Raw genomic sequence first — 22,162 nt, forward strand, 5'->3', positions numbered from 1 at the left:
TATATATATATATATATATATATATATATATATATATATATATATATGTATATATATATATATATATAAGAGAGAGAAAGACATGCACATACATATAAATATATACTTTTTGTAAATAGTAAGGGATTACCCTTACATATATATATATGCACATACACACACACACACATGCAGATACATATATACACAAATCCTCAATTACAGGTGTACAGCAAGCTGAATCTCCATAATAACTTTTTATCAAGTTTTTGGAAAACAAGGCACATAAATTCCTATTTGTGCATGAAAATGAAAGTTTGAGTAGAAAACAATTTGCATATACACAGAACCAGACTATTTGACTTAGATGCTTGTATATATATATATATATATATATATATATATATATATTATGTGAAATAGAAAGATGAATAATCTTGTAGTAGATTAATCAAAAGTTTAACCGATACCTTAGTAGCAAAAATCACAGCAGTAAACATATATATATATATATATATATATACAAGATAAGAAAATGGAGAAACACATCCAAATCAAATATCAATTACCAGATAATACTCAATCACATACTTTATTAAACCACCACATAAGAGACTGTAGGGTAGTTTAATAAAGTATGTGATTGAGTATTATCTGGTAATTGATATTTGATTTGGATGTGTTTCTTCATTTTCTTATCTTGTATTAATAATTTGTGGTAAATCATTTTACCTTTGCCCATATAATACAGTAAATGAATTGATTGCATCGCAATCATTAACATTTATGTATTAACTTTGTTGGGTACTTCACTAGCAGTATATTGGATATGCGTTATCCCATAGAGGGTTGCATTTACAACCCCTATCTCAATTTGTATATATATATATATATATGTATATCACCATCATCATCACCGTTTAAATTCTGCTCTCCATGCTGGCATGGGATGGACGGTTTGACATGGGGCTGTCCAGACTCCAACTGTCTATTGAGGCATGGTTTTTTGCAGTTGGATGCCCTTCCTAAAGCCAATCACTTGTGCTTTTTAAGTGGCACTGGCACCTGATAGGACAAGCCTGTATATGTCGAAAACAATGATTTTACTTAGCTCGATAAGTGTGGAAGCCAGTGATTTTACTTAGCTTGATGTGTCAAAGTGTAAGATGCTTACAACACATAGGCTTCCCAAGTGGTCACCCATCTAAGTACTAGGCTCAACATCGCTTAACTTTGGAGATTGGACAAGAACCAGTGCATTCAATGTGATATGGCTGCAAGCCACACACACACACATCATCATTTTAGTGGCCACTTGTCCATGCTTGCTCTTCCTGTTGCCAATCTACACCAGTTCTCAAGCAAGGTAATATTTTCCCATAGCTTGTTTTTTTTGGAAAGGACACTGCTGGCATGACAATGACACCCGTTTACAACTATCACATGATGTTGAGACAAAGAGACTACAACGCACCTTCACACAAGCATGTGCACACACTCACATGTCTAGCTTCTCATTTTTTTTCTCTTCATATTACCTTGTACAAGTGTCCTGCTTTGCAAACTGAATAGAATAGACCATGTGCTCAGAGCCTGGAGATTATTTGGTGACACAAAGCAAAAAACTATATGTAGCTCATATCTTTATACTATGTACATTAAATGATATGTGTCTCTCACTGAATGGGGTACTTTTTTTTGTTTATCTTACCTTAATGGAACAGCAAACTATATATATATACACACACACACACACATAAACATATTCACACAAAAGTGAATTAGAAGTATGCAAAAGAAACAGAATGCAGATAATATTTTGATGTTACTCTGAGATTTCTGTGTGGCTTGAAGGTGATAAGAACTAAGAAGCATATACATCCTTTCAAAAGTGTATATATAATGTAAACAGATACGTAAAATAATATAACTGCTACCTATCTACCTATCTATCAGTCTATCTCTCTGACTATCTATAGGTACAGACACACCAAGAAGAACACAAACAATAGAGAGCTCAATGACAATGTCAACAAAATACACTCCAAAATTAAGAATTATTATAAACAAAATAGCCAAATAGATAAGCACACTGCCGTCGCCATCAACACCACCACAAACAACAATCCTTGTTTTTGTAAATAACAGGATAAGTTTCAGCAAGTTAGTTCTGATATGAGCATGGCTGTGTGGTCAAGAAGTAAATTTCACAACCTGCAACACCTGAGGAAATGCTTCCTATCACAGGCTGCCCAATACACTGAGAGTGAAATTTAGTTGATGGAAACTTCATTGAAGCCCATCATACATATCATCATTTAACATCCATTTCCTAAACTAGCATGGGTTGGATATATATATTTAATATATATATTATTTTATGTGTCTGTGTGTGTGTGTTTATGTCCACCTTTCCATGCTGGCTTGCTTTGATGAAGACTTATTCAAGGCAATATTTGACAGCTGGATAATCTTCCTGTCACAAGTCTTCCCCTTACCTGGTTTTTCAGTAAGAGATTTTCATTCTTTCTATTCCACTTGTCCTTGCAAGATGCAGCTACAAGACATATTGTTATTTGGGAGAAATAAACACAAAATCACCATTTTTTACATAAACTACATCATGCAAAGATGGCTAGCTTGTAAACACAGCAGAAGACACTTGACTTGCCCAGGGTGCCACACAGCAGGAGAGAACCTGAAACTACATGGTTATGAAGGAAATTCAGCTATGCCTGTGACATCCAGTCCATACTGTAAAGTGGTTGGCACTTGGAAAGGCATCCAGCTGTAAAAACCATGCAAAAGTAGACCTTGCCATTGCTGGTGCCACACAAGAAGCACTCGATCCACTCTGTAAGATGGCTAGCATTAAGATGGGCATTCAGCTGTAAAAACCATGCCAAAATAGACAGTGAAATCTGATGCAGTCTTCTGGCTTGTCAACTCCTGTCAAATTGTCCAACCCATGACAGCAGGGGAAATGGATGTTAAATGATGATAATGATAACAAAACTGGTTTGACTGTGTAGTCATGAAGTTTACTTCATAACCACATGGTTTCATGTTTAGTCCTACAGTATGCCACCTTGGACAAGTGTCTTCTACTTATAGGCGCAGGCATGGCTGTGTGGTAGATGTGGGTCGGTGACATAAAAACATGTGTATCATTCACCAATGTATCCTGGCAAAAGATGTTAACACTAATGAGAAAAGAGAAATTGTGCTTGTCAAGCAAAGAGCCTTGTGGTATTTGTTTTCCCCACCAAGTAACAGACACTCTTTTGTTACTGCCAACAGTCAGAAATAAAGAGAAACAGTGATGGGCCCAATGGAAACTTGTAAACAATAACACTATTATTGTGCACAAATCACAATATATGATAATAAATAGATAAGTTGGAAGGACTAGAATAGAATAGAAATGAAAAATTTACCCAGTAAGGATATCAATCATAAAGTCCAAATATAATATCAAAATCTTTGAGAACTTACCAATGAGAGAACTGTGTGCATATCGAAGTGCATCCATGATAACACTTTCAACAGCGTAGTTGCTTTGGTAATCTCCCCGAGGTGGGTTTCGGTTTAAGAAGTTTTGAAGTAAGCGTTCAAACTGACTTGGTAAATGCTGGATTAGTTGGTAATGGATGGATTGGGAGTTGAAGTTCATGTAAGTAATCATCAAATCCCGGAGCAGTGGGAAGAGGGGATGAGAGCGGTAAGCACTAGATTTGTCCATGATGAGATGTTCAATAAATGCTTCTTGCGAAGACAGCATTGGTGGACGGTGAGAAAACTTACAGTTTGTAGAAACCCCCATTTGACAGTTTGGATCTCCAGAATGCGGAGGAAACTGCATATGTTGAAGTCCAGCATTAGGAATTTTGGCCTGAGGCACCATTTGTACAGGTTGCATTGAATTTACAGGCTGCGGAACTTGATGATTAACATTTGCCCCTCTCCCCATATCTACTGGCCAATTACCCTGGGGACATGCCTGTGGTGGCATATTGCCGTTCAGCATGTTTGGATGATGGTGAGGACCTAAATGGTTAGATGGAAGATCCATCCCTACTCTGTTTCTAATTTCCATGTGTGACATGTTGGGGTTTGAAATGGAATGAGGTGGTACAGATGATTGGACACACTGTGACGGCGGCCGGACTGCACTCCGGGGGCACATATAGCGTGAATTTGAATGATGCATTTGTAAAGAATTGTTCATATTCATAGGAGGGTATCCTTGTTGCTGATGTAACTGTTGCTGCTGCTGCTGCTGTTGTTGCTGTTGCTGATGATGTTGTTGCTGTGACCACGATTGTGCTGGCAGTTGATTCTGTGATGTCATGTGAGCATCATGCATATAGGGTTGTTTTTGAGCACTATACCCTTGACTATCAGGGTCTTGTTTAAATGGTTTCATAATTGGTGCTAACTGGTTAGGCATCCCAGGGTAACCCCCAACATGCTCCGCGTTATGTTGCAAATGCTGGTTAGCTTCCAACCCTTTTGGTAAACAGGCACTCTGATAAGCCGGTCCTGAATGGGCCATTGTTTGTTGCATTGCCTGACCCATTTCACTACCTTGCGATCTGTAATTAGTGAAAGAAGTATTAGGGGAGGGCTGAGGTGGGATGTTAGAGGAGTGAGAATTAGATGGAGGAAAGTCAGAGTTTGTCATGATACAACTTCCATTGGGTTGACCAGTATAATCTGAGCTGCCATAGTTACCAACTCTTTGGCAAGGGTTCTGATTATGTTCAGAATTCAGAGATTCTTTTCCAAAGTTGGTGGGAAAGTCTACAACTGCATTATTATTGTCCAAACCAGATTGATCAGAAGTGGGTACACCTTGAGAAAATTCATGATAAGGATTAATTGTGGCCTGCCCATTGTTACTAGGCACTGTGTAGGGAGCCACATCTTTGCTATGATTGAGTCGTGGAAGTATTTTAGATTGAACTGATTTCTGTGATGGATCTGATGAACATGTTGACATATTTGTAGACATATTAAACCCATATTGCTGTATACAACCTTGATGAGATGATTGTTTGTTGCAGGAAGCATATGCATTAGCTTGTTGCTGGGAAGAATATTGCTTCATGTTAGAAAGATGTTCTCTTTGATTTTGGTTCATTGCGGCACCAGACATCATCATGTTTTCAGTCTTCACAACTGATTGTCCGGCCATGTCCGACCTGTTATACATCATTTGCTGTGGGTGGTGATGCTGCTGGGAAGGCTCTGTTTTGATGGTCAAGCTATCTTGTGATGACAACATGTCGTTACTTTGGCATACCGAAGACTGGGAACTGTAACTTTTCACACTTGCTGCATCTCCAGAGAAGTAGCCCTGATCAAGGGGTGACTCTAAAGTTCTACCATTGTTACCCTTTTGTAAAGCAGCCAACTGCTGGTCATCATACTTAAAGCTGCAGTTCGACATAGGACGCATTGGCTGGTGCAAACAATCTGCATGTGATAGTTTTGCAGTGTTATTGAAGTTGTGATGATTGTTTGACATTTTCATGTGGTGTTGCATATTTTGGACATTGACCACAGGGGGTGAGGGACGGCCATATTTGTTCTGAGGCTGTAAAGCGTAGGCTGAGTTATGTTGACGATACATTTCAGGTTTCCCAGGAGGAGCATGTCCGTGATTCTGAGATTGAGGACAGTTATTGTTGTTGTTATTACTGTTATGGTGGTGTACATCATTACTGCTGCCAATACCCACCATATTGTATTTTGAAGATGTGGGGTTATGGTTCATAATTTTGGGTGGGCCTTCAGCAAAGGTTACTGTTCGAGTATGAAAGTTAGAATTTTCTCCCGATGAAGGTGTAGAGCAATGTGGATGATGTTGATGAGAGCCACCACAACAGCTATGAGTCATAGATGATGACATGTAGGAGGAATGCATGCAGTTGGTGGGAGTGGTTTGTTGTTGACTTTGAGGCATTGGGTGATAGTTACTGTGTTTATTGGTGGAATTTGATGGAACTGATGAGGTTAGTTGTGTTGGAGCGCAAGGAGCTTTGAACCCTTGCTCTGACTGCATGTGAAGAGGTGCACTGATTGCTTTACCAACGTAAGACTGGGAAGATTTACCATGATGCATTGGTTTCCCAGACATATGACGGGGCAGTGAAGAAGACACGTTGTTCATGAGCGGATAATGAGGGCTACTCATATGCTGAATGTTCTCTTTACCCATTGGCATTGATAAGTTTGGCATCATTGGACCTTTCATCCCCATTCCCATATCTGGTGTTCTATGCATTTGATGAGTAATATCTACAGAGTTGCAGTAGTTTTCATTTGTTTGTGTGTTGTTCATCTGTGATGTCTGGTCCATCATGTAGTCAATTAAATCAATATCCATACTGTCCTTTATGCCCATATCCTCGCATATCTCCTCCAGCAGTTCATTTGGAAGACGTTCATCATCCATTTCTTCAGGTACAGGAGAAGCTGGGGTAGTAGGAGAACTGAGAGCATCCAAACCAGATGCTGATACTGAAGTGACACTTGATGTTGAAGGGCTGGGAGGTGCATCACGGTACTCCATCAACTGAAATAGAGAAAATAAATATATGAAAATCATATCAATATTTAGAATTGGAAATTTTAGGGGAAAGGTCTCCTCCTACCAAATATAAATGTACACACATGTATAACATGAGTCAACAAAGGAACATCTTCATGAACATTGAACCTGCTCCAAATAGCTGCCAAATTTCAACAAACCATGCTCTACTGTCTTAATCACACCTTGCTGTCTTAAAAGGAAGAACACAGTACATATTGTAGTCCCACTATGGTATAACTGAATAAAACAAGACTGTCATGACTGGACTGCCTTGGAAGGCTGACTTGCTTTTTGCTTCAATAGTTGTTTCTAACATATTGAGCTATGAAAATGGCCTCTCTATGGTTATACAACATGCTAAAAATAGCTGCTAAATTTCCCTCAAACATCAGACAGGATGGACATAACCAGAATGATTTTTGTCATAAGTTTGATCAGTCGCAACAAACTAGGAGCTAAACATCAACTACAAATAAAAAAATAAAGCCCCTCAGGGATAAGATGCTAGTATTCTTGATGACGATGATCACATACATATTTCAGATATCAGGTGAACTGAAACAATGTAGAATAAATTGCTTAAACCCAAGAACATAATGAATGAAATTGCTTGCAACAGAAATGGATCTATGACTATTTTATCTCTACACCTTTAGCATCATCATCATTTTAATGTCCACTTTCCCATGCTTGCATGGATCAGATAGAATTCATTGATGCAGATATTTTCTGTAGCTGGATGCCCTTTCTGCCACCAACCCTCACCTGTTCCCAAGCAAGGTAACATTCCACCATAATCAGACATGTTTTGACCAAATATTGGAAATGAAGGACCACTTGCTTGATGGTGATACTAGTTTACAACTATCACATGATGTCAGGGTAAGGAGACAGTAACATATGCACACACAGATATACATATGTACACAACAGGCTTCTTTAACCCTTTCATTACCAACCCGGCTGAAACCGGCTCTGGCTCTGAGTACAAATGTCTTGTTTTCATAAGTTATGAATTAAAATCTTCCACCAAACCTTAGTCACAATTTATGTTCCTAACACTAGCTGAATGATAACTAAGTTATTTTACTAAATTCTTTGTTATATTTAAAGTAATTGAAAGAAACACAGAGCATCTAAAAATAAATACAGTAATGAAAAGGTTAAATTTCTGTCTACCAAATCTACCCACAAGGCTTTGGTCAAACCAGGGCTATTGTAGAAGATAAGGTACCACACAGTGAAATTGAATCCAAAACCTTGTGGTTGGGAAGCAAGTTTCTTACCACACAACAATGTCTGTGCTTTGCCATACCTACAATAATTATTCCCCAATTTTCATGTTCCCATTGCCTTTCAGTTTAAGCATTTTCAGTTTTATGTATATCTCTTTCCAAAGCAAGGCACTAGTTAATATCTTCATTCAGCAATTAGTTTTGAGCTTGCAATTCAGTAGTAATCTTTAAGAAAAGCACAAGAGCGTCAACATTTTGAAATGTGATAGTTTTGTTGTGACAACAGTTTATGAAACACCATTAAAACATCAATTTTTGATGCAATTATTTGTTACTGGAATACACTTTGAAGTCAACATAGTCATTACGCTCAGTGTAAACAAACAAAATAAGGTTTAGAATTATATTATAAAAATGCTTCACAGAATTAAAACAAGATGCATGGCTTCAAGGCATGGGCATGGTTATTGGGGCAGGTGTGGCTATAGATACAGGTAGGGTTGTCAAGTAAGAAGTTTGCTTCCCAAACAAATGGTTTTATCCCACTGAATGGCACCACGAGCAAGTATTTTTTTTACAGGCTTACCAAAGCCATATGAGTGGATTTGATAGACGGAAACTGAAAGAAACCAGTTGTGTGTGTGTGTGTGTGTGCGTGCATGCACATGCATGCGTGTGTTTGTGCATATGTTTCTGTCTACTTGCTTTGTCTTTTGCATGATAGTTTTAAACCAGTGTCACTGTCATGATGAGAGTGGTCCCCTTCATTTCTAATCTTCTAGCAAAGAGATCTGGACGTTGGAAAATATTACTTTATTTGACAACTTATAAAGCATACTATATAAGCATGCTATAAGAGAAATTGCCTAGGAAAATTACCTTGTATTTTGCAATATGCACAAGGTCAAAGTTTAGATAGACAAGTGTTGTGGCTTAAAAAATTACTGTATGCTTTATAAGCTCATGCACCTTATATGTTGACAGTTAGCAAGAAAGAGTGGGGTGTGAGAAATAGCGAGACACATGGATAGAACAAGAGATGCTGCTTCTGGAACAAATTTGACAGCTGAAAATTTAGAGAAATTCAGATATTGTAATATAAGGCCTAGATAAAGATCAAAATATTGATCATAGATCTTGATATCTTCCCAACTCTAAACCTTAATTTCATGCTACTATCAAAATACTAACTTGACTGGGGCTAGTAACTGAGAACAAACAGTAACTTTATTTCCTCAGGTTAGCTAGTAACCATTTCTAGACTACAATGGTCTATAGACCTGAGCTAGGCAACCAAAGATACGTAGAACTAAGCTATGCAACAATTTCTGCAGATATCCACAGAACTGAATAATTAACAAATGCTTGACACTTCTTACCACACAGCCATTCCAGTCATTATTAACCTTTTTAAAGTTTTTTTTTTCTTTTCTGGTTATTAGTACTTAGGCAACACTATATAACAGTGAGGTCAGTACTACTTTTTTTTTCCAACTATTTTTCTTTGTTTCCCCTTGTTTTAGTTTTAAAAAGAAAAAAAAGGCAGATTTTTAAAACATTTTTTTATATGTTGTCCCTGTCAGAAAGGTAGACAACAGGACTGAAATATTCTACAAAATGAAGTGAAATTATTGATTGAAGAGCTTTTTCTAAAGAAATATATGAGAATGAATGTGTGTGTATGTATGTGTGTGTGCGCGTATCTGTGAGTATGTGAGGGAAGCAAACTCAGAACTGTGAGAATGAGAGTAAAACATGAACTACCATCCTAATCAGTAAAGAACAGAGCTATGAATGAAAGTATGGACAGCAAGGGAAAGTAGTATCAAAAATAGAAACACAGTTGAACTGAATGAAAGGAGGGAAACTGGGAATAAGGGAGAGGGCAAATATATCAAGATATGAGAGAGAGTGCGGGGAGAGGGAGGGAGGGAGGGAGAGAGAGAGGGAGAGAGAAAGACAACATTAAATCCACGTGAGGGAAGTATTTACAAATAATGGAACAAAACTGAGATGAAAGAAAGCTGGGAAAGTAAGTAAAATGTAGGTAAAAACTAAAATGATTCAGCAAAGAATTTTTGGTATTTAAAGAAGAGAAAAAAAAAAAAAATTAAAACAAAATAATAAGTTGGCAAGTTCATTGGAAATACCTGGCCAAGCAAGAGGAGATGTTAAAACAGAAAATAATTTTTCTTCATGTTGTAAAGAAGCAGAAGAAGGAGTTGAGCAAAGTTGTTCTTCAGAAAGGGAGGGCTATATACAAGTAATGAAAATATAACTAGAAAAGCACTTGGAGAGCGCAGACCTCCGCCAAGCAGCTCCTTTTAAGATAGATACATGAGTAAAATTACTAATAGAGAAACAATAATGAACTTTGGAAACAGCAATGCCACCATAGGTTACGTGGAAATGATGAATGTTTTCAAGGGAGATAATCAATGAATGTAACATTGTAATACTTCATGTAATGTAAATATAACAAATGATAAATCCTTCAAGAATCCATAAAAATTCCCAGATCACTACCAAAATTTCACCATCTGTTCCTTGTGTCATTACCAACTTTTCCTGCAAGTTTCATCAAATACTGTTCACAACTTTTTGAGTTATTTTGCACACAGACGGACAAACCAATGCTGATGAAAACATAACCTCTTTCCTTGGCGGAGGTAATAATGATTTCTGGTTTAGGCATAAGGCCACTAATTTTGAGGGGAGGGAGATAGTCAGTGTCACTGATCCCAGTACTTATTTTTAAGTCTGATACTTATTCTATTGGTCTTCTTCGCTGAACCACTAAGTTATAGGGATGTAAACAAACCAGCATTGAAGTGGAGAGCAGGTGGAGGTAAAGACAAAGGCACACACAACTGGGCCCGATATTTCAATTCCTGAATAACTCAAAATTTCAACTGCTATGTTTGTCACATTCAGATTATTTTATCAAATGTAATACTTATTTATTCACATTCCTATTAGGAAGAAACTGTGCCATGCAATGTTCTAGCTTTGCTTCACTCAAGGAGCAGTTATCTACCCTGTCACTGTATATAAATGTGCTTTTCCACAACTATAAGTGGCTTAACTGTTATTTCTAGCAATATATGCACTTGTAGCACATATAATCACAATTAGTAATGACTTAATTTTGCCTATACAATATATTATATATATATATATATATATATATATATGTGTATATAAATAGATGTCTGTATTTTTCCCTTGTTACCAATTAACACGGAAAAAATATTTGAATTACACCTGCGTTAAACTCCATTTATTTATTTATATGTATATATATATATATATATACATAGGATGCAGTATGTCATCTAAATTATGCATAAGGCCAGTATGTCATCTAAATTATGCAAAAATGAAAATAACACTGACATCTCATTTTAACTGATATATTTACCAAAATTAACATAAAAACATCTTGAAATACTAAAGTGTAAACTTATTCAATAAAATCGCCATCAGCTTCAACCACAGAATCCAGTAGACTTCAGAATCTCCTGCAACTCTTCTGGATGGTCTCCTTGTTTAAGTTGGTGAATGCTGCCATAATCCTTGCCTTCAGTTCATCTTTGGTGTGTTACAAGTTTTGTTGGTATCTCATACAACTGCACCCCACACATAATAATCAAGGGGGTTGCAGTCTGGGGAGTTAGGTGGCCAGATGTTAAAGGTGATGTAGTCGCAGAAATTGTCTGACAGCCATGACTGGGTTCTCCTGCTTGTGTGGCATGCATAATCTTGTTGCCAGACATAGGGTCTTCCAGCAACCATTTTCTTGATTAAGGACAGTACTACCTCCTCCTGGAACTTGATGCAGGCCTCCATGTTGAGTCTGAGGTCATGTAGGAAGATGAATGGAGGCATAACATCACCATCACTAGTGATCACTCCAAACACCATGATGTGATTGGATGTCTGATTTTTATCACTCTCAAAACATGTTTTGAGGACACGGCAAACACTCAGAAATGTTTGTATTGGATCTTCCGGCACGATTGCCAAGCAGTACAGCATGTTGTTTCCAAATTTCTAGCAGACAAAATTGCATCGTGGTGCTGTTTTTCTCAAAGATGATGCCCAAACTTACCCTACTGCACAGTGTAGTCAACAAAATCAAAAACTATGTGCATGCGCGAAATTAAAAACCTAAAATGGCGACAATTTACCCTTCACACCCTTCATATATATAGTAGAATAATAGAAAAAGTTCTGGGTACAGTATAATATATTTGAAAAAATGAGTAGAGATGGCTTTTGTGGGTATAATATTTATTTTAATGGTAATGTTTACAGTTACCCTAATGAGTTTCGATAGCTGTTTTCAAACTGAAATTCTGTGGTTTAGAAGATTGTTTACATAGCAAAAGATTTTTTCTTACAAGTATACAAATAAAAAAAATTTATTTATTTTTATTTGTATACTTGTAAGAAAAAAATCATTTGCTATATAAACAACCTTCTAAACCACAGAATTTCAGTTTGAAAACAGCTATTGAAAACCTTGAAACTCATTTGAGTAACTTTTAATATTATCATTAAAACAAAAACTATCCCCCCAAAAGCCATCTCTATTCATTTTTTCAAATATATAAGATTTAAATCCAAGCCTAAGACATTAGATCTTTGTAACTGTTATATCGAACGTTCTGATGACCTCTACTCAACTCTGACGTCTTGACTTCTATATCTACGTATTGGTCCAGCCTACTTCATCGTCTGGGGGCATCCACACAACATCTCCCCTTTTTGAGTTTTTTAAACCTGAATTTATCAATTTTATTTCCTCGGTGAGAAACTGGCATATCTTTTTCTCTTAGCGTTGATTTCCATAATTTCTGTAGGTTTTCTTTTCCCGTTCGACCTACGTGTTGGTTCTGCTTTTGCTTATGGTTCTGGGACTGTGTCGCCACAGTTATATCGCACGTTCGGATGACCTCTACTCAACTCTTGACATCTAGACTTCTTCTATATCTACATATTGGGCTAGCCTACTTCATCGTCTGGGGGCGTCCACACAACAGTAACCTAATGCAATAAAGTGTTACTCTGATGATGATCACTTGTTATTAAGCAATCCCATTGCACTTAGACCATCCAGTGCAGAGCTCCAAACCATCACAATGGGGAAATGTATGTAGGAACCAATGATATAAATTTGTATTTATCATAATTTCTTGGCATATCATAACCAGTAATACTACTAAGTACAGTAGTAATGCTACTAAGTAGGACTAAAATTCTTCAAGGTAGTGCCCCAGCATGGCCACAGTCTAAAGACTGAAACAAGTAAAAGAAAATAAAAGAAATTCATCTGAATTAGTCATGCATTTCAAACTTCAGTGGCATGATTGTTTATTTTTAAGGCCAGATCCAGCCAGTTTAAACATAAATCCAGTTGAATATTTCGGCAAGATATGACTGGTTCAACTGCTAAAAAGTTAAAGAGTTGTGGTCTGCTCTTTGCTCTTACATTTTATCTATTTATCTATTTCTCAAACACCACTCCTTTCTCTTAATTGTTTGTCACTTATTTTCTTGCTCACTGCCAGCTTTTATGGTGTACATGAGCTTATAAAGCAGACAGCAATTTTAAACCACAACATTTCCCTGAACACTGACTTTGTGTATATCATAAAATAGTGGGTGATTTCCCTAGGCCTTTTCTTTTATAAGTATGCTATACAAGCTGTCAGATAAGGTAATATTTTTCCCATGGCCAGACCTGTTTGCTTGGAAGGTTGGAAATGAAGGGCACCACTCTCATGACAGCAACACTTGTTTACAACTATTATGCAAAGACAAGACAAGGGGTCAGTAACAAATGCACACACACATGTGTATATATATATGATGGATTCCACATAATTCCTGCCTACCATATCCACTCACAAGACATTAGGAGTCCTGTGGCTATAGCAGAAGATACTTGTCCAGTGGGACAGAACTTGAAAAGATGTATTGGGTTGTCCGGAAAGTTTGCGCTGATTTATAGTAGCTTACCTCTCGACTTATTTTAGAACATAGTTGAGTCCATAAAATAGGATTTCACTACACCTCCATTTAGAGCACAGTTTAAGCGACATTTTCGTGGAAGAAGGTTTATGTTCCTATAACCTGTGTCAAGTCTGTAACCCTTTCTGATCACAAGAAGGAGTAGTTGGAGAGCATCATAGCCGTGTGTTAAGTAGAATTCTTTGGAGTTTGAATAATTTCCTCTGGAAACACGTGAGTTTCATCCATCATCTTTAAACAATCCTTATTCAGGGACCTCTTGAGCAGGATGAGCTACTTGACCTGAGGAAAATTCTAACTGGGCCCCACCGCAAGGTCATGCATTGTCTATCCGGATATGAGTCCACTATGTCACCCTCATGTGGTTGTGACTGCATGTGCCTGGTGTACTTTTATCAGATGGGTAGTCATGATGGGTATATATTGGGCTTCGTATATTTGTGCCCCAGCTTCACGTCTATGGTGTGTGCTGTTCTCTCAATAATTATAATAATAAACACAAACACATTTAAATATGTTGGATTCTTAATAATAATAAAAATAACCACTTGTTTAATCTCAAGGGTATTTCTTTAACTGGGTCATATAGTATATATGTACACATTTTGGAGAGAGTTGAGAGCAACATTTAAGACTCTGCATCATTGATTTAATTACAGTTTTCCCATGATGACAGTTCTGTCATCGCTTGCAGTGATCCTTTGTCATCTCATTTGTTGAGACTCAGCAATTTCAGTTTCAAAACTGACATCCCCAACTCTTGCCACCTATTTCCCAATCTCCTTTCTCCTATGGATATCTACCAACCTACTAACCTACCTAGCCTCGACAAACAGCACATGGCACCGCACTGTTTCATCTGGTATCCATTATCCATTTGCATCACATGTTCATACCAGCAAAGTCCTCCTCACTCTTGCCTTGCTTTTGCACAGAAAGAAAAAAAAAATGTGTTGCTAAGTGAGACAAAAAAAAAAAAAAAAAAACTCCCTGCACTTCTTCCACTCAATTCTTACTTTCTAACAGCAGTTCTTAAACTTCTTTAACTTGTAGTGCACTCTAGAGGAAATAAATACTTTGGCACACTTTGTGCATAAAGGTATTTATATATTTTAGCCTATAAATAGTTTTATCTGGAGAAAGTTACTAAATACCATTTTTTTTTTATCCAATACATGAAATAAAGAATTTCACTTGTACATTTCCCATATTTTTAAATATAATTTTTGTTATTTTCACACCATACCACTGCACAATAATGCAACATTTGGCAGCCACTATTTTATAGTTCAGGCTTTGTGGCATGGTTGAGAAGTTTATTTTCTAACCATATTGCTTCAGGTTCAGTCCTACTGTGCAGACCCTTGGGCAAGTGTCTTTTACTAGAATTCCAAGCCCTGCGAATGGATTTGTAGATGGAAACTGAAAGAAACCTGATATTGTGTGGCAGTTGTATAAATGAATGTTTCTGTTCTATCTTTTATGTGTTTCAGACTGCATCCATGCCCAGGGAACCACCTTGAAGAATTTTCTTAGTCCAATGTATCAACTCCAGTAATGGCTTCTTTTGCAAAACCGCTAAATTATGGGGAAGACTCAACTTACAACTAGCATGACCTACTCATGGTTGAGTAACATATCAGATTAAGTACTTTAGCATGTACTAGTCCCAGGAAAAACAGATTATACATTCAATCAAAGCAATTTTAAGTTTAAATAACAATCATATAATTTTTTTTCAAGCCAAGAGAGACTCTGCATCAGGTTCAGGCAACCTTTTATGAGAAGTGAGTCACATGAGACATGACTTAGCATCAGGTGGGTTTTGCACAACTAAAATATCAAGAAAATTTTCCCATTAGGTGTGCCATTCAGGAAAAGTCCTATGAGTCTCAAGTTAGTAATGACTGCTTTACATGGTCACTCAACAGGCAAGATATAACAGCCAAATTTCCCTCAATTCACACACTCTGGTATCTTTAAAAATGGAAGGACAAGCTGGATAATCCTTCCTACTCGAGGTAAAAATTTTAGAGGAAAGGGGACTAGTTGATTACATCAACCCCAGTGTTTCACTGGTACTTAATTTATCGAGCCTGAGTGGATGAAAGGTAAAGTTGACCTTGGTGGAATTTGAACTCAGAAAGTAATACTGGGCAAAATACTGGTTAGCATTTTGCCCAGCATGCTAATGATTCTGCCAGTTGGAAGGGCAAGCTGGATAATGTCAATTTAGAATGCTTTTGATTATAGGTCTATGTATTCAGGTTGACCTCGAGCTAATTAGCAACAAGGAACAAGAAATACTATACTACCACAGTCACCATCACCACCACCACTACCAAAAGTACCACTACCACTACCACCGCTTACTCCTCCAGGGCAACAGAATTCAGTTTTGTTTCTGCTGATTTTCTGAAAAATTTACTCTTTAGAATCCTATTTCTATCTCCATTTTGTTTCTCAAATAGTAAATGGTAAATTCAAACATATATTCCATTTTGTGGATTTAGTCAGCAGTTAAATCAACAAGCTTTTTATACTCTATTTACATTACTGTCTCTTAATAACTTTATTATTATTAGACAAACACAAATATGCATACATACATAGACATATTTGCATCCTTATTACAAAACACACATATACACAAATGTATATATGTGTGTATATATATATATATATATAAAAACATACATAAAAATATTCACACACACACACACACACACATTTACACAAAAACATGCTTCTTTTTCAGTTTCTGGTTACTAATCCACTCACAAGGTTTTGGTTGGCCCAGGACTATATAGTCAAAGACACTTGTCTGGGATGCTATATAGTAGGATTGAACTCAAAAGCATTCAGGAAGCACTTCTCTTAAAACAGCTATGCCTGACCTATAAATATATATCTTTTGTTTCAGCCCGAGGCTATAGTAGAAGACACTTGCCCAAGATGCCACACAGTGGGACTGAACCCGGAACCATGTGGTTGGTAAGCAAGCTACTTACCGCACAGCCACTCCTGCGCCTATATATACATATATATATACATACATATACAACATGCTTCTTTCAGTCTCTGTCTACCAAATCCACTTACAGGGCTTTGGGTGGCCCAAGGAGTGGAAGACATTTGTTCAAGGTGCCAAGCAGTATGAACGAACCCAGGATCATGTGGTTGAAAAGCAAGCTGCTTACCTCACAACCATGCCTGTGCCTATATATGCATATATAATATGTATATGGCTTTTCTTTTACTTGTTTCGATCATTAGACAGCATCCATGCGGGAGGCACTACTTTGAGGAATTTTTAGTAGAATGAACTGACCCAAGTATTTTTTTTTAAAAAACTCGGTACTTATTCTATTGGTTACTTTTGCTGAACTACCAGGCAATGAGGATTTAAACATACCAACGCTGGTTGTCATATGGTGGTGGGGAACAAGCACAGACACAAAGACACACATTATATATATATATATATATGTGTGTATGTACACACGTACGCTTGCACGGATGTATGTATGACAAGATTCTTTCAGTTTCTGTTTACCAAATCCACTCACAAAACTGTGGTTGGCCCAAGGCTATAGTAGAAAACACTTGTTCTAGGTGTCATGCAGTGGACTGAACTCAGCTTCTTATTTCTTTATTGCTCACAAGGGGCTAAACATAGAGGGGACAAACAAGGACAGGCAAAGGGATTAAGTTGATTACATTAACCCCAGTGCGTAACTGGTACTTAATTTATCGACACTGAAAGGATGAAAGGCAAAGTCAACCTCGGCGGAATTTGAACCCAGAACGTAGCGGCAGATGAAATACCACTAGGCATTTCGCCTGGCATGCTAATGTTTCTGCCAGCTCACCAGCTTCTTACCACACAGCAAAACCTGCACCTGCATGCACACACATATATATATAAATACTTACACACACTCACACACACACATATATACACACATGACAGATTTCCACCCAATTTCCATCAACCAAATTCACTCACAAGGCATTGGTTGTCCCAGGTTAGAGCAGACAACACTTACCTAAGGTACTGTGCAGTGGGATTGAACCTGTAACCATATAGTTGCAATGCAAATATCTTCTGCTGTAGCCCTAGCCTTGCAAGTGAATTTGGTAGACGGAAACAAGTTGACAGCTTATGTGTATATGTTTTTGTGCTTGTCCCTGCTCCCAGCACACATGACAACTACTATTGATTTGTTTACAACCCTATGTTTTAGCTGTTCAGCAAAAGTGACAGATAGAGTAAGTGTACTGGGGTTTATGTTTGACTAAAACCCTTCAAGATGGTGCCCTAGCATGGCTGCAGTCCAATGAGTGAAAACAGGTGAAAGAAAAGATAAAAGGTAAGATAGTATGATCCCATCTAAGAACATCTTTGATTGTAAATCAGTTTCATCAGGACTGAGCAGTGTCTAAACAACAAGAACAATAGCTATTACCACTGTTACATATGTTCCCAAGTAGAATGAAACTGACTCTAGAGAGAGGGAGAGAGAGAGAGAGAGAGAGAGAGAGAGAGAGTAAGGAAGTAGTGCATAAGAGCGAGTTTCTGTTGGTAAATCTTGCAATGCAAATGAAATGAACTGCTTTGTGAGTTTTGAGACATTTGTGGATATGGTGTGTGTGATAGTGAGTAAGACAATTTGATTAGTTAGCAAAACAATTTACTGACATTCAATCTCCTATGGTAGTAGAAAACCATTGGAGAAATGATGTGAGTGAATTTTATAAGAATCCAAATCTGAATAAATAAAAAGCAAATCTCCTGCAATCCTAACAAGTCAATTAAATTAACCAACATTCATAAATGTTGACACGGCAAAATTGCAAAATGTGCATAAGAGAAGTTGTTTTTTCCTTATCACAGCTGTCGCACTCACATTATATAGGAGGAGGTGCAGGAGGCAGAGGAAGAGAAAAGGAGGAGGAGGAGCCAAAGCTATTTGATATCAGAATTTCAAATGTAAAGGGAAAATAAGATTTTCTTTATGATAAAGTGAGATGAATAATTTTCCAGAACTTATCTTGGAAGTATCTGTTCCATGGAAAGAATTTTCCAAATACCTAAACTATTCAGCACGGAATAAGGGGATAGTTGTGTTCCATCAGATTGATCTCAAAGTCTTTCTTTTACCATCAATAACTCTAGGTTGACCAATTGTATGAGCCTGAAATATGCAGCCAGAAACTGTGCCAAAAGCTCTCATGTGTACATACATGTGTGTGTGAATGTGGGTCTGTCTGTCTGCCTGTCTTTGTAGCTATTCTAACAAATATAATATATAATCAACATAACTATATACAATCAATTATCTATATACAATCAATATATCTATATACTTATTACTGACGCATTGTTTTACAGCTGAATGCCCTTCTTGTCACAAACCTTAACCATTTTTTTCCAGCAAGGGAATTCTGTCAAAGAAAAGGCCAACTGACAATTTGTTGGCAGGGAAATGATAAAGCCACAACCTGTACTTCTATGGCTTTCAGAGAAGTACAAATGTAAACTAAGTTGTGCAATGCACACACACATATATGAAATATATATACATATATAATCATCATTATCATGTATACACACACACAAGCTTCTTTCAGTTTCAGTTTATCAAATTTATTCACAAGGCTTTGGTTGGCACAGGACTATTGTAAAAGACACATGCCCAAGGTGCCATACAGTAGAACTAAAACACATGTGCTTGGAAAATGACCTTCTTAACAATACAGCAATGTCTGTATGTGCAAGTTTATGTATGAGAGAGAGAGAGAGCGATTCACTGGTATATATTGGTAAAAAAACAGATATACTGGTATGTTTAACTACCCTTCAAGTTGCAGTGAGCCTATGATTGGCTAAGTAACTTGACCTATGATATTAATTTTCACAAAATACATGATATAAAATATAGTAATAACAACAACAAAGAATACTATCTATTATAAAACCAGCTTTAACTTTTGATAAAGTGTAGCAGTAAATCCTTTGTGTCTAAGTGTTGTTATCAGTTGTAGGATATTCTTCAGAGGAGCTTGAAACAGATTTGAGCATTTAATCCCTCTTAGTACAAGGTGTGGCTGTGTGGTAAGAACTTAGCTTCCCAACTACATGGCTCCAGGTTCAATCCCACTGTAAGACATCTTGGGCAAGTGTCTTTTACTATAGCCTCAGGATGACCAAAGCCTTGAGTGGATTTGGAAGATGGAAACTGAAAGAAGCTTGTCGTATATGTGTTTGTGCATGTATGTCTCTGTGTCTATGTTTGTTCCTCCATCACTGCTTAACAACTGGTGTTGGCATGTCTACATCTCCATAACTTAGCAGTTCAGCAAAAGAGATCAATAGAATAAGTATCAGGCTTTAAAAATAAGTACTGAGATTGAGTCATTCAACTAAAGATTCGAGGCAGTGCTCCAGCATGGCCACAGTCAAATGACTGAAAGAAGTAAAAGAATAAAAGTCTGAGGAGGAGAGAGGTTTGAGAAGAAAAAGGACCCAATGTATAGCCTGAAAGCTTTTGCCCTTTACCATTCAGATTACCCTCTTAAATGTAACCCTTATTTATTCACATTGTTTAGAATTAATCCTGCATTATCTTGTAGCTTCGAGATTTGAATGATGCAATTGTTTATTTTCAGTACGACATTGTAGGGTAGGTGTGGGAGGCCAGATGAGGCCTGTTTGAGCATAAAATAAGTAGAAAAGCATGGCCAGATATCACCGGTTTACATGCAATAGGGTTAAAATATTCCTTATATTGAGAAGCGGTAGGAAAAGGGTCAGCTGTGTATCCCCACTTCTTATGAACTACTTCTAACTGACACTAACTTCTTTATCACCATCTCCATCAATCTCTCTTGAAATTATACAAACTCGGTATGGTTTATGAAGGACAAGGAGAGAATAAATACTCAGGGTTATTTAAATGCATAAAGTTATTCTGACCTTGTTTGAAATTATATATAAATTCTAAATGTATTAAATATGTGAGATTATGAATCATCTCCTATGCACCTTAGTTAATGTCTGACGTTAGTGGTACGTACCCTCAATATACGTCATTCTGAATGGCAACCACACCGGTTAAGACTGATTTTGAGGGGGAGAAATAAAATTTCCCACAGTACAGTTGACCTCTATTTATTTCGTTTGTTACTGTTGTAACACCTCCACTTTTCTGCGTAAGATTATTCTGGTTGTTTTGACATAAGTCATCTCTGATGAAGTTCATACACCTGTGATCAAAAGGTATTGTTGCTATGACCACTATGGTTTATCTATTTCAACCACAATGTGCTTAGGATTGCTTTAGCCAATTTATTCTTCCCCTTGTGTCTTCTAAGAAAGTAGACTGTTATTTAAGGGCAATTCGGCTGCTATTTCTAGTATGTTGAGAGACCATATAGTGAATCCATTGCAGACAGAAAAAAGCTTAGTAGTGCATCAAAGAAATACTTCTTTCTGTTGCTTACAGAGAAATAAACCACAACTCTCTCAATGATACACATTTTAGCCTCAAGGAAGTGCATTCCATTTCAAAGTCACTTGCCTGAACATGGGTGAGGTATGGACAGAGTTCTCTGCAAGTGTGTAATGAAGCACTTTAGTACTTCTACAAATAAAATCTTTAAAACACAAGCATATAGGACATTCCGAAAAGTAGATTAACTCCCTTGGCTAGGCGGCTCTCCATGCAAGCAATTCTACTTCTATGGACTACCCACGCCATATTATGAATATTAAGCGGCTCGAGTTAAAGAATTATTTGTGATTACATGGACAGTATGTTACTGGAAAGAAGGCGGATTTGGTTGAAAGAGTAAAAGGTATTAAAACTCCTTTGATAATTAATTAAATGAATGTCAATGAATTAAAAATCAACAGGCGAGAAGTGTACTTCAGACTGGAAAAAGCAGAAATTTGTATATCCTCTCGGTGAAGTTTTACCTGATCCTAATGTGCTGAAATCAGATTGGACTCAAGATCTTCATAAGTTGCCGAATTTTACAGATAATGACATTTACAACTGCCTCATGCTACGGATGAAGGCAAAGCGACAGTTAAGGAGTAGCATATTTTACCATGACAGACACGTCCACAACATTGAATATTACGATGTTACCGAAAACTACTCTCACTGCATTGTTTGGTGTCTTGTAATCCTGTCGATACCAACATCTAACAAAAAGAACAATCCTGATCACAGTGTCAAAGGTCACTGGCAATGTGCATTCAACTGATTGTTTGGTGTCTTGTAATCCTGTCGATACCAACATCTAA

The 22,162-nt window shown here is 37.1% G+C and overlaps 1 protein-coding gene and 1 pseudogene across 4 annotated transcripts in view; both read right to left on the minus strand.

The window, feature by feature from the left end:
* Nucleotides 1–22,162, minus strand: part of LOC115210541 (transcription factor mef2A) — a 229,993-nt gene that overhangs the window by 30,516 nt on the left and 177,315 nt on the right. For all 4 annotated transcript variants that reach the window (XM_036502277.1, XM_036502275.1, XM_036502276.1 and 1 more), the window contains one exon: nucleotides 3,475–6,559. In XM_036502277.1, coding sequence (XP_036358170.1) covers nucleotides 3,475–6,559 — 3,085 coding nt within the window. The remainder of the gene's footprint in view (nucleotides 1–3,474; nucleotides 6,560–22,162) is intronic.
* Nucleotides 1,147–1,261, minus strand: LOC115211281 (annotated as a pseudogene).

This window comes from Octopus sinensis, linkage group LG4, assembly GCF_006345805.1.
Source record: "Octopus sinensis linkage group LG4, ASM634580v1, whole genome shotgun sequence".
Taxonomy (NCBI): Eukaryota; Metazoa; Mollusca; class Cephalopoda; order Octopoda; family Octopodidae; genus Octopus; species Octopus sinensis.